Source organism: Schistocerca cancellata, chromosome 2 (assembly GCF_023864275.1).
Source record: "Schistocerca cancellata isolate TAMUIC-IGC-003103 chromosome 2, iqSchCanc2.1, whole genome shotgun sequence".
Taxonomy (NCBI): Eukaryota; Metazoa; Arthropoda; class Insecta; order Orthoptera; family Acrididae; genus Schistocerca; species Schistocerca cancellata.
This window is the reverse complement of record NC_064627.1, coordinates 1057371283-1057389048: the sequence shown is the minus strand read 5'-3', so window position 1 is coordinate 1057389048 and position 17766 is coordinate 1057371283. Positions and strand designations below refer to the sequence as shown.

The window sequence follows — 17766 nt, the reverse complement described above, 5'->3', positions numbered from 1 at the left end:
ATGGATCCCAGTACATTGACCTCAATGGCAAGTGTTCATCAGGAGTGCACCAGGGAAGTGCAGTAGGACTACTACTCTTATTCACTGTGTACATAAATGATCTGATGGACAGGGTGGGCAGCAATTTATGGCTGTTTGCTAATGGTGATGTGGTGTAGGTGAAGGTGTTGTTATTGATTGACTAGGAAGGGGATATAGGATGACTTACACTGAATTTCTTGTTGGTGCGATGAATGGCAGCTTGCTCTAAATCTAGAAAAATGTAAGTTCATATGGATGAATAGGAAAAACAATCCTTTAACATTCGAATACAGCAGTAGTAGTATGCTGCTTTACTCAGTTATATTGATTAAATATCCAGGCTTAATGTTGCAAAGCGATATGAAATAGTGGGAGTATGTCAGATTAATAGTAGGAAAGGTGAATGGTCAGCTTCATTTTATTGAGAAAATTTTGGGGAAGTTCTATAAAGAAGGTGTATAGAACAGTAGTGTGACCCAGTCTTGACTACTGCTAGACTGTTTGGGATCACCACCAGATTGGATTAAAGGGAGACATCAACGTAGTTCAGAGGCATGCTGATTTATTTGTTAGCAGTAGATTTGATCAGCACGCAAGTGTTGTGGAGATGCTTCGTAAATTTAAATGGGAATCCCTGGAGGGAAGACAAATTTTTTTTTTTTTTTTCCCACCAGGCACTGTTGAAGAAATTTATGGAAACTTCATTTTAGTCCAGCTGCAGAATGATTCTAATGCCACAAACTTACTTTTCATGTACGGACCAAAAATCTAACATGAGAGAAATTAGGGCTTATACGGAGGCTTATAGATACTCATTTTTCTCTCACTCAGTTTGCAATTGGAACATGATGCTTTCTGCCATACACCGTACGATGGCTTGCGGAGGATGTATCCAAATGTAAATATAGATAGTATTGCTACACCACAACCGGAAAAGGGTATGGTCACACAGGCCTCCAGCTCCGTGCCGCAAAAGACAGAAGTCTGTGAGCTTTAAAGTAGCATCCTCGTGCACCGCTGCTGTACCAGCAGAAACACTATAAAACTTTTATGCACACAAGGGTAGTATCTTGTAACTCATACAAAAGAACAGAGATTTAAGAGGGAATACTCCTGAGAAAGTTTTCTGCATACATCTTGCCAGAGAAGCTTGAATCCTTGTCCTTCAAATGCAGAGTATATATGCTCACTTATTATGAATTTCTGGAAGCCTAAAATCTTTGTAGGAATCAACAAGGATTCCAAAAACAATGTTCATGTGAAGCCCAGCATGCTCTGTTTGTCTGAGAGACCCAAAAAGCAGTAGACACAGGTATTGAGGTAGGTGTTATGTCCCTTTATTTCTGTAAGTCATTCAGTACAGTTCCGCACTGCCACCTAATGAACAAAATATGAGGATTTGTAATATCAGACTAGCATGATTGGATTGAAGAGTTTTTAGCAAGCAGAACACAGTAAGTCATTCTCAGTGGAGAGAAGCTTTGAGAAGTAAAAGTAACTTTGGATGTGTTATAGAAACATTACTTTTCTCAATACGTATAAATGACCTAGCAGATAACGTCAAAAGTTCTGTGTGGCTTTTCGTGGATGGTAGTGTATGGAGAGAAGTCATAATGCTAGAAAATTGTATCGAAATGGATGAAGACCTGCAGAGGATCGACGCCTGGTGCAGGAAATGGCAATCGACTGTCGACATAAAAAAATGTAACATATTACAAATACATGGGTAACAAACCCCTTCCATCAATAAAAAAAAGTAGCTACAAATCACTCGTTCAGCTAATATTTAAATATTGTTCATCAATCTGGGATCCATTCCAGATAAGATTGACAGAGGAAGTAGAGAACATCCAAACAGCAGCAGCATGTTTCATTGCATGTTCATTTAGTAAACACGAAAACATCACAGAGATGCTTAGCCAACTCTAGTGGCAGATATATAAAGAAAGCATCATGCTGTAGTTTATTGTTAAAGTTCTGAGAGCATACTTTTCTGGAAGTTGACCAATGTATTTCTTTCTCATAAATATGTCTCGTGAAAAGACCACGAACGAAAAATTAGAAAGATCAGAGCTCACACGGAGCCTTACCATCTATTGTTTTTCCCGTGATCCATTCGCAACAGTGACAGGACCCAAATCTGAGATCCTATGCAAAAACACCGCTTGCCGAACTCTCATTTCAACAGTGCAAATTGCACACCAATCCTGTTCCTTACAGGCAGCATATTGAGCCTGTGAGGAAATCCCTACCTCTGAAAAAAATAATAAAGTAGGATCCTCTTGCTTCTGAACTTTGTATTCCAATAGACATGAAACCAGGCACTCATAAACTGCCAAGGTGATAGCAACTTGCATCTCTCTTACTTAAATAAGGCTATCTTTCAGTGGAATGTACTTGGCATCAGAGGCCGTAGAGAAGAACTGCAGCTGCTACCATTTTCACAATCCCCAGCTGTTCTAAGCGTGCAAGAAATGAGATTACTTTTACTTTTCACACTTCAGCCCAGTACACTACGACCTGCCTCTTAAGGAAGGAAGTCTAGCTCCCTGGGATGTAATGATGCTCAGCTAAGATGATATCTGTAGCCATTTCATTCCATAGAAAACCCAGTTAACAAGCTGTTGCTGTTTGTGTTTCCCCATCAGCAATTACATTTTTTCTTCGCAATATTTATGTACCCCCTACTTGTTCTTAGCAGGGTAGGCATTACAGTGCTGCAACGCTCAATGTTTGACCGGTCACGGCTCGCCTGTTGACGGGGAGACCGAGCCGCTTGTGTCCGGCCCCATATGATTTGGCTTGGCCAAGTACTCACCTCACCTCATGTCTGTTGTCCGGATTCCGGACACACAGATAACCGAGCATGACCGGTCACTGCTGACTGCTCAGCTTGCCTCGCCCCGGCTCGCTGCGCTGTACTGTACAAATCCAACCCCCCCCCCCCTCTCTCTCTCTCTCTCTCTCTCTCTCTCTCTCTTTTAATGCAAAAGTAACGCGACACAGCTAAATTCATAAAGCACTTGGAAAGTAAAATCATATTTCAGTACACTCGGGGATAGAAGACAAGTCTCATTTCCAAACAGAAGATACATTTTTCCTTTCATTACTAGGAAACATTAAATAAGTGCTGTCCCTGTAATCTAGAAGACAACTGTCTTCATAAAGAAAGCATACAAAGAACATTAAACATTTATAGGTGTAACTTGTCATACTTTTCCCTTGTTTGCAACAGAAACAAAATTATAGTTATTTTTGATCAGTAGTAAATCACTAACTCGCTCCTGAGCTGCGGCGATTTATTAGTAACATGCCAGCTTTACTAAAGCATCTTTCGCTAGGTGTGGTTGTTGCTGGGATACATGAAATACGTCTTGCAACTGCAGCCAGGCCTGGCAGATCTGTTTCATGTCTGCTCTACCGCTTTAAAGTGTCATCATCATCTCTGGGGTGCATTAAAATGTAGAGATCTACTTTATCTGCTGCGGATGATGTGTTGTTCCTCCATTCCTTGAAACGATCTCTCTCTCTGGGTGGTGATGACATAGTATTTGAAGGATTTATGACAATAAACAAAAGAAACAAGTAATACAGAACTGATGTGGAAATCATCGAAACGTTCCCGTAAAAATGAGGTGTTTTACGTTAATGAAATATGATATGATTTATAACATTTCAGTTTCTCTATAATACACTATCCACTAACTATGCAAAAATGATTATGTTAATGATTGCATGTTGTACCTACGTAAGTGGCACACATTTGTCACACATTGCTAAGAATTTCCTGCTTTTCATTTATTTCAAGCATATTAAATCACGGAAAGATGGCCAAAGAAACGAAGCAATTTTATGTCTGGAAGTGATCACAATCTTCTCACAAACGAAAGTCAAGGCTCTGTTTTTAATCCTTTGTACCTCCTGTTGAAAAATACATATCTGTTAGTACACATCAGTTACACTAGTTAATTATAAATCTATCGCATATCATAATGAAACAGTGCTTTTAACTGCAGTAATTACTCACTTGACAGTCAGTGTCATTGACACTGAAAATTTGTCGCAGTTTGTTAAACCAAAGAACAACTAACTGGATTGTCAGTTCTTTTTCGCCTTCTAATTCATCTGTGGCTTCTTTAAATTGTCTCAGGAAACGCACAGTTTTTCAATCTGTAAGCGCCATCACCAAGACAGCAACTTCGTTATACTGAGTTTGTAAGGATTCCTGCATAGTGTACAAGCTGTTCCAGCATTGTAGACCTCTTGTTTCAACCATGATTTCAAAGACGAGCAGAGGCCACTTTTCTTAATATACCGTACAATGCATTTTTTGGTATTTATTGTTGATGCGATGTTCGAGGCATGATTTGACAAGAAGTTATCTTCTTTGAAAGTATGGCTAAGTGATTATACAATGAGAAGCAGAAGAAATCCTTTCGTGATTTTCCAAAGCCTTTATTACATTGGTCGGAGACAAAAACAAAACTGTGCAACATGTCCGGCGAATTGTCCCAATCAGCCATCCTCTCTTCAATTTCTTTCATAGTATTTACTTCTGTCTTCTTAACGTCCGGGAATTTTGTTGCAAATAAAACAATGTTCACAAGAGACCAATCTGTGTTAATGTAATGTGTTGTAAGCGTCAAATAGTGCACCTGATTATGCGTATCAGTCCACATATCAACTGTCGCAGCACATGTTTTATTAATAACTTCCACAATAACAGGAGGCATCATGCTGTTTCCCATTGCATCAGCTTGTTCTTTGACATTTCTGCTTGTAGTAGAGGGATGTGGCATGACATCTGCGCATCTCCATAATGTGCACCTAGATGTATTAATTCTTGGCCTAGTTCTCTCAAACGTACACCGGAAACAGCATTAAAAGGTCTGATATCTTTAGCACACATTGCAACACACTTTGCTGTAATACTATTTTTTGTTATTGCCAGTATCCCTGAAGGAGCTGTATCTTTGTGAGGTTTCTTGCAACTGTGTTTCTATAAATGAACGGTTCCCGACTGGAAACACAATAGTGTGGAGCAGTTTATGCACGATACGTACCCAGTAGATGCACTGTTTTCGTCTACAACCAACAGAAATGTACTCCATACTTGGCTTTTTAGACCTTCCCGTTTCTTCACTGTGTAAACATTGGTTTCAATCTTACGTCTTCCTGCACTGGGTTCCTCGCGCTGCATTGTTACAGAGAGAGAGAGACACCATAAATGAGAAGCCCGTACTGGCTGCAGTCTCACACAGATAATGACACGTGTAATGTGTTTGAAGTTACGTGCTACATATTCGGTCCCGGCTTCTATGCTCGGTCACCAGAACTAGTGCGGGCAGCCTATCCAGTTAGGGTGTGCTCGCCCCACCTCGTATTTTGTGCTCGCTTACTCGGTCATGCAGGACTCTAGTAGGCATACTACAGCTTACTGCCCAGCCCACTGCACTTTTATTACCGCTCAGTTACTGCAGTGCTCACCATCCAATTTGCGACTCTCTCAGAGCACGTGCAAGGGGCTCGCTCCTTACAAATATTGTGGACAGGCTCTTGGGCACATCAGGGTGTCGGGGATGAGACTGTTAATACTACTGCGAAGGCTGTTAATCTGCTACCCCATTCTTCTAGCAGTTCTGTCCCCTCGGACTCTCTCAGCACTGCTTCATGTAGTAACATTCTATTACTCTGACGGAACAAGCTATGCGAGATTAAACTCTTCCTACAGCTCTGGGGACTTTGTCTTGTCCTCTCATGGCGAGGAGGTAATTTTAGCTAGCCCACACATTGATCGCTGTCCTTTCAGCCATCATGTGTTAAGCAGTGACCCCATCATAATTTTGATCTCACTGCAACAAACAACTGACGGTGTGCCACTTGCGAACCCAATGTCAGTTGTCTGTAATGACTATGCTGTCGGCTGGAAGTTAAACTTCCTACCTTCCGAATGTCAGTCCTTTAACCCTTCACACTTTAATGTGTTTTTGTCATAAAATGATGGAGGAGATTTAATTTTCAACTGTAGATACCGGTTGTCTTAGAAATTCTTCCCAAATGACCTCTTAAAAAGGATGGTCATTGTAATTGTTCATTTTAACTTACCACTATGGTTTTTTTTACTTCTTATAATTGGTGTTCCAGGTTCACTTTCATTATTCATTATAGTTTTAACCACCTGCTAATGCTGTTTAGGTTCAAAAGTATCAACTAACTTCAAGACCCAGAGAATGGTTTTCCTGGGAAAGGCCCATTTTAAATCATGATTAGGCGCTTATTACCTCAGCTGTTTCACACCCCAGCTCCAAAAAAAAAAAAAAAAAATAAATAAAGAAAAAAATAGATGAGATTATAATGGTATCTCTTCTACACTCAATGCCCATCATTATATATTTTGCTATCGAGCCATCTCAGCTTGGGTAGCACTAAGTATCTATGGCTGTACATCTTGTTCATAATATGTAGTGAAATATACAAACACCATGAATTTGACTGTCTTGTCAAAATCCTTACAATAGTTGCAGAGATTAGCCATCACATACAGACAAAAATGTAGCAAGGGACTGCAATTTATAATATGTATAGATATTTTTGCTTCTGTTGTTATAAACTATTCTCCACATACTATATGTAATATGCAAACTACATTTGGCTCATCTCAATATGTGTGTCTATTCTGCAGGTGTCGTTGTGTTTCACTGAGAGTAACTCAGTATGAACCTCCTCCCAGTGAGAGCCACGATGAGCGAAACGCTAGACTGGGACGGCCGCAGTCACCTCATCTTACCATCATCAAATACCAGCTGACAACGGTGCTTTCAATATCCCATCGAATGACAGGACTAGCATTGAGTGTCTATATGACAACGTTGGGCTTAGGTAAAAATTTGCGGACAGCTACATCGGCCATAAGAATAATTTATTTTCTAATTTACAAAATGATCCATAATATTGTATTCTTTAAGACATATCTGCATACATTCCTTAACAGAAAACACAGCTGACGTAAAGTCCTGCAAGACAGCACCACAAACCCTAAAAAGTAATAATCATCATCACTTGGAAAATATGGCAAGCCCAAATTCACAGTGATCATTTGAGGATGGAGCCAAGTATCAGAAACAGGCCATTATTGATAAAGTTTCCTTGCAGTTATTTTGCATACCTAAATAATTTAACTTGGTAACATATTGAACTTTTATAAATATAGTTACATACAAGGATATTTATCAAAGATTAAAATCAGAAGGTAAGTACTAATAATGTACACGATAGAATAGGAGCATTTAGTCAGCTGCAGGGTCAAATTATATATATATATATATATATATTTTTTTTTTTTTTTTTTTTTTTTGGAGTGGTCCAATGAAGATTGCTTGACCATTTTTAAGTATTTTGATTTTTTTGTATGTCATTGCCCTATAGTTGAGAAGTTCAAAACAGTTTTTTAAAATAATTTATCTTGCACGTTTACTGGATGGCAGCCATATTCATTTGTAAGCGTGCAACGGTTTTTCAGTCTGAAGACATTAGTGAAAATTGGAATATCTCTGCACTGGATTAAGTTACAACATTGCAATTGACATGATTGTTTTTAGAAAAGTGTTCTCTACAACATTGACTATTACACAAAATACCCTAAATTCAAAAATAACCAGTCAAAATGACCTCCAAAAATAACAAACAAGGAGTGATTTATGAGAACTTAAATATCTTCGACATTTCGCGGCCCTGTCAGAAACTGTATAAATATTAATTTTAAACGAGTGGTGTACTGGAACTCCAGATACTGTTATTCTGAAGAAGGTTGGGTTATCCCGACTGAAACCTAGGTAAATTCTAGGCTATTCAAGGCTGTTCATTATTAAAATTAAAATTAATGATTTATGAGAGTCTATTTTTTTTCCTGTAGTTAGATATCATACACTACTAGCCTTATATAGAGCAAGAACACTCACAAATGTTTCCTTAATTTTTTATGAATTTTTGCAATTTGAAAATTTTTATTTTTTGTGAAGTTTGGGGTTAGTTATCTCAGGTTGAACTGAATATAAAAATACTATTTTTGACAGTTTGTACAGCTATATGATAGCAACGTACTGTAAACATTTCTACATTAATACCTGACTGTGAACAAAGATATGAAATTTTGAAAATGAGGAAATAATTCACATTACTCTACAACTGATCTTATGGCCTTTGCCTATTTAAATGGTTAATTGTTTCATTGTAATAAAATTTAATTGTGACATACATTTAGTTAACGCAATCACCCAATATTCATTTAGTTTATTTATTTTTAATAATGCAGTATTAAACAATAGGAGCTTTCACTTTTGTTCTTTGGTAATAAAAATGCCCATTTATGTTTAGGTTTGTTGTCAATAAAGCAGTACATGATTGCTGAGTGTGGCATAGTAGAAGTACATTATTGCTGGGTGTGGCATTGTTGTAGTCAGTCTGTTCTGAAACCTTTGTTGGAGTGGATGTACATACTTCAAGAGTCTAGAACGTGTTACGTGCTTTGTTCTGTGTGTAATTTGTAATTAATTGTGAGAGATTAACTGGAATGCAGTAACATGTATGAGCAGTGCTCTGTTGGACAGATAGCAAGTGAAGTGTGTCACAAAACAGTTTATGGTTCAGTTTCAAAAAGCTTGAAAAATTTCAGTGACTTTGGTGAAGTTAGACGAACTTAGTTTAATTTTCGAGTAAGTTCTTCTGTAGCATCAGTGTTTGAGTATCATGTGAAGAAATATATTCTGAAGCACGACGACATTTTTGGAAGAAAGAGCTGTGATCCACTTAAAGTTCATAAAAAGCCTATTACTAAAGGTTTGAGAGAAATAAAACTTGAACATTTGTCCTTGTTATGTGAGAGTGAAACAGCTTCTCAAGTGAAACACAATGTGATTCCTGGAAATTCTCTGTGCCCAAATTGTTACTCAAAAATATTTGTTGTGAATCCAGAACCAAAATCATGTAACCTTGTTAATGACATTTATATTCCTAATGAGGAAGCTGTTAGCATATTGGATTTTGCTTGTTCTAAGTTAGACGTATCTCCTGCGTTGAAAATAATAAAATTAAGTAGCAGTAAAGAAAATCAGCTATTGGAAATAAGGTACAACAAATTTCAGACAAAATTAGAAAAGGCTTGGAATCATGCTTTAATAATACAGATACCAACATTATTTCTAAAGAAGAAGAAAAGCGACCACCAGCATCATCTGACACTGAATATTTGAGCTTAATAGAGAAGTTGAAAATTAAACGTTCAGTGACATCTAAAGAGGGAAAAGCTAAAATTTTAAGTTTGCTCCCTTACTCATGGTCAAGAGAAAAATTAAACATTTCTCATCATTTGGTTAAACTAACCCAAAAATTAGTGAAAGAGCAAGGCATTCTTCCAGTTTTAGGAAAGAAGAAAGAAGTAGATATAAGTGAAGAAACAATTAAAAAGATCCAGCAAGTTATTGAAGTTGATGAAAGCAGTAGAATGTGCCCAGGTTGCAAAACAGTAACAAAGCAGAAACAAGTAGTGCTGTCAAATTTAAATGAACTTTATGCAGCTTTCAAAAATTCCCATCCTGAATGCAAAATTGGAAGGTCAACATTTTTTGGTCTTCGCCCTAAGTGGTGTATTTTGGCTGGATCCTCAGGGACACGCTCCGTATGTGTTTGTTTATATCTTCAAAATGTCAAAGTGATGATTTATGGTGCAAAACTCAGTGATCTTAACTACAAAGAGTTACTAGTGACACCAACAGTTATGACTGCATGATGAGTTTGTGTAATAAATTCTCTGGTAAGGAAACCGTTTTTGAATTGTTTCAGGAATATGATGATGAAATGCCAGACAGTATTACCTTCAAACATTGGGTCACAGCTGACAGGGCAGAGATGATAACAGTGGTTACATCTCATTAAGAGTACTTAGAATATTTAATTGATAACTTACAAAAGCTCAAAAGTCATCACTATGTTCCTAAAATCCAAAGTAAGTTTTTGAAGGACAAAAAAGCACAACTTCACGAAACTGAATGCAGAGTGCTAGCTGATTTTGCAGAAAATTTTACATTTCTGATTCAGGATGCAATAGAAGGGTATCACTGGGTCAATGACCAGGCAACAGTGCATCCATTTATTCTCTACTTTTAAAATGAGAAAGATGAAGTTTTCAGTTCTTCAATTTGCATTCTAAGTGACTACTTGGAGCACAACACTTTGGCTGTACATTTGTTACAAAAGTATGTGATAAATTTCATAAAAGAAAATTTTCCGTAGGTTGAGAAGCTGATACTTTTCAGATGGAAGTGGTAGGCAGTATAAGAACAAACAGAATTTTTCAAATCTATGCAACCACGAAGTAGACTTTGGGTTGGAGGCTGAATGCCACTTTTTTTGCATCTTGCCATGATAAAAATGCACGTGGTGGAATAAGAGGTACAACAAAATGTGAAAAATAAAGCCAGCCTACAAAGACCAGCCACAGACCAAATTCTCGCAGTACAGGACGTGTATGTCTTTTGCAAGGATAATATTAAAGGCATTACCTATTTTCTGATTAAGAAAGAATTGGTTCTGCATATGAAAACAACACTTCAAACCAGATTTGAAAACTGTATAGCAACAAAAGGAACAAGGCATTTTTACAAATTCCTCGGCATTGCAGAAAACTTGGTTCGATGAGGTGTAACATCAGAAACCAAGATTTATGAGGATCATTGTGGCACCTTAGATAACTAACTCCAAACTTAAAAAGATCAAATTCCAAAAATTCATTAATAATTAAGGAAACATTTGAAAGTGTCCTTGCTCTATATGAGGCTAGGAGTGTATGATATCTAACTATAGGAAAAAACCTCTCATAAATCACTCCTTGTCGTGTTTTTATTTTATTTTTTTTATTTTTATTTAATTTTTTTTTTTTTTTTTTTTTTTTTTTTTTTTTTTTTTTTTTTTTTTTTTTTTTTAACTTTGGAGGTCATTTTGACTGGTTATTTTTGAATTTAGGGTATTTTGTGTAATAGACAACATTGTACAGGACACTTTTCTAAAAACAATCATGTCAATTGCAATGTTGTAACAACCCAGTGCAGAGATATTCATATTTTTGCCAACGTCTCTAAACTGAATCATCATCACGCACTTACAAATGAAAGTGGCCACCATTCAGTAAAGGTGAAAGGTAAATTTTTTTTAAAAAAACTGTTTTTAACTTCTCAATTATAGGGTAATAACATATAAAAAATTTAAAATATTTAAAAATGGTCAAGCAACCAACTTAATTTTTATTGGACCACTTCATTTGGATTGACCCTGCAGAGTAAATAAAATCTTGATCAAAAGTGACTCCCACACGACTATGAAGAAGATGATATTAATCAGTGGGAAGTCCGAATAAGTAACAATAATATTACAAAAAGGGACAGATTGTTACTCATCATATAGAGGAGACTCTGAGTCACAGACAGACACAATGAGAAGACTGCTATAAATTTAAGCTTTCAGCCAAAAAGCCTCCTTCCGAAGTTGAAAACTTACACACACACACACACACACACACACACACACACACACACACAAACTAATTGACAAATGTTACATTGTAGTGAGAGACCAAGAATAGAGTGCATGTGCTTGTGTGTGTGTGCCCCTGTGCATGCACACATAAAAACATGGCAGTGTTGATAGATGGAAGACGTGATGGGAATGATGTGCTGTGTGAGCTGGTTTTGAAAGACTGTTTTGGGTTTTATAATTTCTTTTGGATGTTGCCATCCGATTTTGAAATTCTGATGAATATAATAGGACCAGTTGTTTCAGAGAGAGAAAAACAGTTCCTGTGAAGCAAAGATTTTCTGGTATGCTTTGTCCCCCTCCCTCCCCCACCCCTAGCAGGAGATACCTTTCAAAGCCTTGCATATTTTTTCCACATTTCAAAGGCAGCTGTATCTTAGATAGAGCATGCAGTTCTTGAAGCTTTGGTTGAAGGTAATCCATTTATGGTAACTGCACCAAAACATTTGATCATACATTTATTTTTATTTGCGTTTAAAAATTAATTCATATTATTTTCAATAACACTTCTTCAGCCTGATGGTCATTAATGTGATGGGGGATATCTGCAGTTGATGATTCCCTCATACATGTTTACTACTGCCTGCTTCCTCCTACATAAATTAGCTTCTGCGTCAAAGAGAGTGTTTTACATTCTTTTTGGCTGTCATCGTCCTTTCATAGGGCGGCGGCTCACACAGTTTATTACTTTTTTGGCACGCCCGCCCACCCACCCACCCACACACCCACCCACACACCCACCCACACACACACACACACACACACACACACACACACACACACACACACAAAACCACAATCCTACATCTCTTCACCCGAAGTGTACTTTCCAGTACATTTGTATCACAGCTTCTCCATTTCTTCTTTAGAAATCTCTTGTGAGACCTGAAGTGAAATTTACATGTTTCAGATGCTGGTGACTGAAGATGAATGGCATGCAACAGAAAGTGTTTTCTGTCAGGTACTCAACTTCCCCTGTAGTGTGGGAACAGTTGATGGGAAGCATATTTCCCTACAGTGCCATGTACCTAATGGGAGAAAATTTTGCAGTTACATAGGGTCATTTATCTGTGTGTTTCTTGCTGTTGTTGTTGTTGTCACTAAATATTGATATTGGCTGCCAAGGAATGATTTCAGATGGAGGTGTTCTGTGAATCCTTGCCATGCCATTTAGTTTGATGAAATCCATGCCCAAGCTATTGGGGATGAACTATGTGAACCGGGCCAGGTGATGTGCAAGACAATCGCAATACAAACCGATATAAGGCTGCCTGTTACATAGCTACATATGTTTTTCATGTGATACTACTCTTGACCCCTCCCCCATGAACCATGAACCATGGACCTAGCCGTTGGTGGGGAGCCTTGCGTGCCTCAATGATACAGATAGCCGTACCGTAGGTGCAACCGCAATGGAGGGGTATCTGTTGAGAGGCCAGACAAACGTGTGGTTCCTGAAGAGGGGCAGCAGCCTTTTCAGTAGTTGCAGGGGCAGCAGCCTGGATGATTGACTGATCTGGCCTTGTAACACTAACCAAAACGGCCTTGCTGTTCTGGTACTGCGAACGGCTGAAAGCAATGGGAAGCTACAGCCATAATTTCTCCCGAGGGCATCCTCTTGGGGTAAAATATTCTGGAGGCAAAATAGTCCCCCATTCGGATCTCCGGGCGGGGACTACTCAAGAGGACATCATTATCAGGAAAAAAAAAAAAAAAAAACTGGCGTTCTGTGGATCGGAGCGTGGAATGTCAGATCCCTTAATCAGGCAGGTAGGTTAGTGGGAATTAGTGAAGTTCGGTGGCAGGAGGAACAAGACTTCTGGTCAGGTGACTACAGGGTTATAAATGCAAAATCAAATAGGGGTAATGCAGGAGTAGGTTTAATAATGAATAGGAAAATAGGAATGCGGGTAAGCAACTACAAACAGCATAATGAAGATCATTATTGTGGCCAAGATAGACACGAAGCCCACACCTACTACAGTAGTACAAGTTTATATGCCAACTAGCTCTGCAGATGACGAAGAAAACGATGAAATGTATGAGATAAAAGAAATTATTCAGGTAGTGAAGGGAGACGAAAATTTAATAGTCATGGGTGACTGGTATTCGATAGTAGGAAAAGGGAGAGAAGGAAACATAGTAGGTGAATATGGATTGGGGCTAAGAAATGAAAGAAGAAGCCGCCTGGTAGATTTTTGCACAGAGCATAACTTAATCATAGCTAACACTTGCTTCAAGAATCATGAAAGAAGGTTGTATTCATGGAAGTACCCCGGAGATACTAAAAGGTATCAGATAGACTGTATAATGGTAAGACAGAGATTTAGGAACCAGGTTTTAAATTGTAAGACATTTACAGGGGCAGGTGGGGACTCTGACCACAATCTATTGGTTATGAACTGTAGATTAAAACTGAAGAAACTGCAAAAAGATAAGAAAATAAGGAGATGGGACCTGGATAAATAGAAAGAACCAGAGGTTGTACAGAGTTTTCAGGGAGAGCATAAGGGAACAATTGACAGGAATGGGGGAAAGAAATACAGTAGAAGAAGAATGGGTAGCTTTGAGGGATGAAATAGTGAAGGCAGCAGAGGTTCAAGTAGGTAAAAAGACGAGGGCTAGTAGAAAACCTTGGGTAACAGAAGAGATAATGAATTTAATTGATGAAAGGAACTGCAGTAAATGAAGCAGGCAAAAAGAATACAAACGTCTCAAAAATGAGATCGACAGCAAGTGCAAAATGGCTAAGCAGGGACGGCTAGAGGACAAATGTAAGGATGTAGAGGCTTATCTCACTAGGGGTAAGATAGATACTGCCTACAGGAAAATTAAAGAGACCTTTGGAGAAAAGAGAACCTCTCGCATGAATATCAAGAGCTCAGGTGGAAACCCAGTTCTAAGCAAAGAAGGGAAAGCAGAAAAATGGAAAGAGTATATAGAGGGACGATACAAGGGCAATGTACTTGAGGACAATATTATGGAAATGAAAGAGGATGTAGATGAAGATGAAATGGGAGATACAATACTGTGTGAAGAGTTTCACAGAGCACTGAAACACCTGAGTTGAAACAAGGACCCGGGAGTAGACAACATTCCATTAGAATTACTGACAGCATTGGGAGAGCCAGTCCTGACAAAACTCTACCATCTGGTGAGCAAGATGTATGTCTTCAAGGAGAATATAATAAGTCCAATCCCAAAGAAAGCCCAAAGAAAGCAGGTGCTGACAGACATGAAAATTAAGGAACTATCAGTTTAATAAGTCACGGATGCAAAATACTAACACGAATTCTTTACAGAGGAATGGAAAAACTGGTAGAATCCGATCTCGGGGAAGATCAGTTTGGATTCCATAGAAATATTGGAACACGTGAGGCAATACTGACCCCACGACTTATCTTAGAAAATAGATTAATGAAAGGCAAACCTACATTTCTTGCATTTGTAGATCTAGAGAAAGCTTTTGACAATGTTGACTGGAATACTCTCTTTCAAATTCTGAAGGTGGCAGGGGTAAAATACAGGGAGCGAAAGGCTATTTACAATTTGTACAGAAACCAGATGGCAGTTATAAGAGTCGAGGGCCATGAAAGGGGAGCAGTGGTTGTGAAGGGAGTGAGACAGGGTTGTAGCCTCTCCTCGATGCTATTCAATCTGTATATTGAGCGAGAAGTAAAGGAAACAAAAGATAAATTTGGAGTAGGTATTAAAATCCATGGAGAAGAAATAAAAACTTTGAGGTTCACCGATGACATTGTAATTCTGTCAGAGACAGCAAAGGACTTGGAAGAGCAGTTGAACGGAATGGACAGTGTCTTGAAAGGAGGGTATAAGATGAACATCAACAAAAGCAAAGCGAGGATAATGGAATGTAGTTGAATTAAGTCGGGTGATGCTGAGGGGATTAGATTAGGAAATGAGACACTTAAAGTAGTAAAGGAGACTTGCTATTTGGGGAGCAAAATAACTAATGATGGTCGAAGTAGAGAGGATATAAAATGTAGACTGGCAATGGCAAGGAAAGCGTTTCTGAAGAAGAAAAATTTGTTAACATTGGGGATAGATTTAAGTGTCAGGAAGTCGTTTCTGAAAGTATTTGTATGGAGTGTAGCCATGTATGGAAGTGAAACATGGACGATGACTAGTTTGGACAAGAAGGGAATAGAAGCTATCGAAATGTGGTGCTACAGAATAATGCTGAAGATTAGATGGGTAGATCACATAACTAATGAGGAGGTATCGAATAAAATTGGGGAGGAGTTTGTGGCACAACTTGACTAGAAGAAGGGATCGGTTGGTAGGGCATCTTCTGAGGCATCAAGGGATCACCAATTTAGTATTGGAGTGCAGTGTGGAGGGTAAAAATCATAGAGGGAGACCAAGTGATGAAAACACTAAGCAGATTCAGAAGGATGTAGGCTGCAGTAGGTACTGGGAGATGAAGAAGCTTGCACAGGATAGAGTTGCATGGAGAGCTGCATCAAACCAATCTCAGGACTGAAGACTACAACAAACGAACACTACTCTTGAAGAAGATAATACTAGTTTAATTGTTGTTCGTTTGTATATAATTTTTGTATTTGCAATACTTCAAACAATAATCTGTTTTTACACACAAACAGTACTGTAATAGAACAATTGAATCTCCAGATTCAGAATATCAACAATATTAGGAAAAAGATAGATTGCTACTCACCTTAAAGATAACCCGTTGTGTTTCAGACAGGCACAATGAAAAGACTGTGTCACATTATGGCTTTTGGCCAAAGCCTTCTTCGACGAAGGGGGAGAAAAACACACACACACACACACACACACACACACACACACACACACACACACACAAACTGCCGGTAGAAGTAGTCGTGTGCCTGAGGTATGCTTACTTGTGTGAAAGTGTGTGTATTTTCTTTGCTGAAGAAGACTGGCTGAGAGCTATAATGTGTAAGTCATTTCATTGTGCCATTTTCACAGTAAATAACAATCTATCCTTCTCCAAATATTGTCAATATGTCCTTTGGCATCTTCAAGTGTGACTACTTCAGAAGGAATTTAATAACATGACACTCAAATAATTGTCAAAAAAATGTAATTACAAAAAGAAATGCTCCTCTTGAATGAATTTCTCATAGGGAAATAGCTGCAAATCTGAAAATTAGTAGCCCAGCATGGCACGGTACTTTCGAAAGCATGTTGGAGACATAACTCCACTTTACAATTTGTGAATTTCCACAACATTTTGCTCTGTACTTTGTGTTTCATGCAAACTTAACACATCTTTCTTCTTTTCTTTTTTTATGTTGAATTGATATGTTTTGGGAAATGGGCCCAATATTGCACTTGGGAGTCAAAGAGGTGTAACACGTAATCATGGTTTTCCACGCTTTTCATAGTTCAGCAATTGGACATTTTTTAACATTATTGCTACTATATTTATTCGGTAATCCACATAAGTTTCCTTTGTCTGACCATGTATTACTGTTTGAGCAGTGTGCATATTGAATAGAGCCATATCTAACTCAGAAAAAAAGTTTGGCCTGACTTTTGTTCACAAGAGTGTGATTCTTGATGTTCATTCTGTCCACATTCCTTTCCACGAGTTGGACTTGTCAAAGTACAGCTAGGGGTTAAGAATGCCTCTATAAGTGAATTTATTTACAAGGAAAACTTGCCACTTCACAAATGTTATACCTAGAGGATAACGCTGCCACCATGTATTTTCATGGCAGATGATGATTTTCCGTTACAGGAAAACATCATGACATGATGTCCAGCAAGACAGAACAGAGATTCGAACTACTGATTGTGTATGGCAGGGATATTTGCACAAAATACATTTTTTAAATTGTCTCGGTGTTTCTGACAAACTGAAAACTGATGTTGCAGTGTGGCTGTATAATTTTTTAGGGAGAAATACCTAGTCAAGGAGCTATTAGAGCCTACAAGGAAGCTTTGATTCTTATTGCCTGCAGGCAGGAGAAATGATGCCAGGCGCATGGAGATGAGATACTACTGCATTTTCTGTTAGTCCATATACCATGAAGAACTTCAAACACATGCAAAGATATTTGTGATGAATTTGCAAGTTACTTTGTAAACCCAGATGAAGTTGTACAGTGCAAAATAATTACAGCTTTTGAATACTGTTGTATAGTAAGA

General features: G+C 38.2%; 1 protein-coding gene across 1 annotated transcript in view; it reads left to right on the top strand.

Moving 5' to 3' along the window:
• The window catches only part of LOC126163051 (succinate dehydrogenase cytochrome b560 subunit, mitochondrial-like), a 60109-nt gene that overhangs the window by 29573 nt on the left and 12770 nt on the right, over nt 1-17766 (top strand). Inside the window, exon 3 of the mRNA XM_049919943.1 lies at nt 6704-6900. Within this exon, the coding sequence (XP_049775900.1) occupies nt 6704-6900 (197 nt within the window). The remainder of the gene's footprint in view (nt 1-6703; nt 6901-17766) is intronic.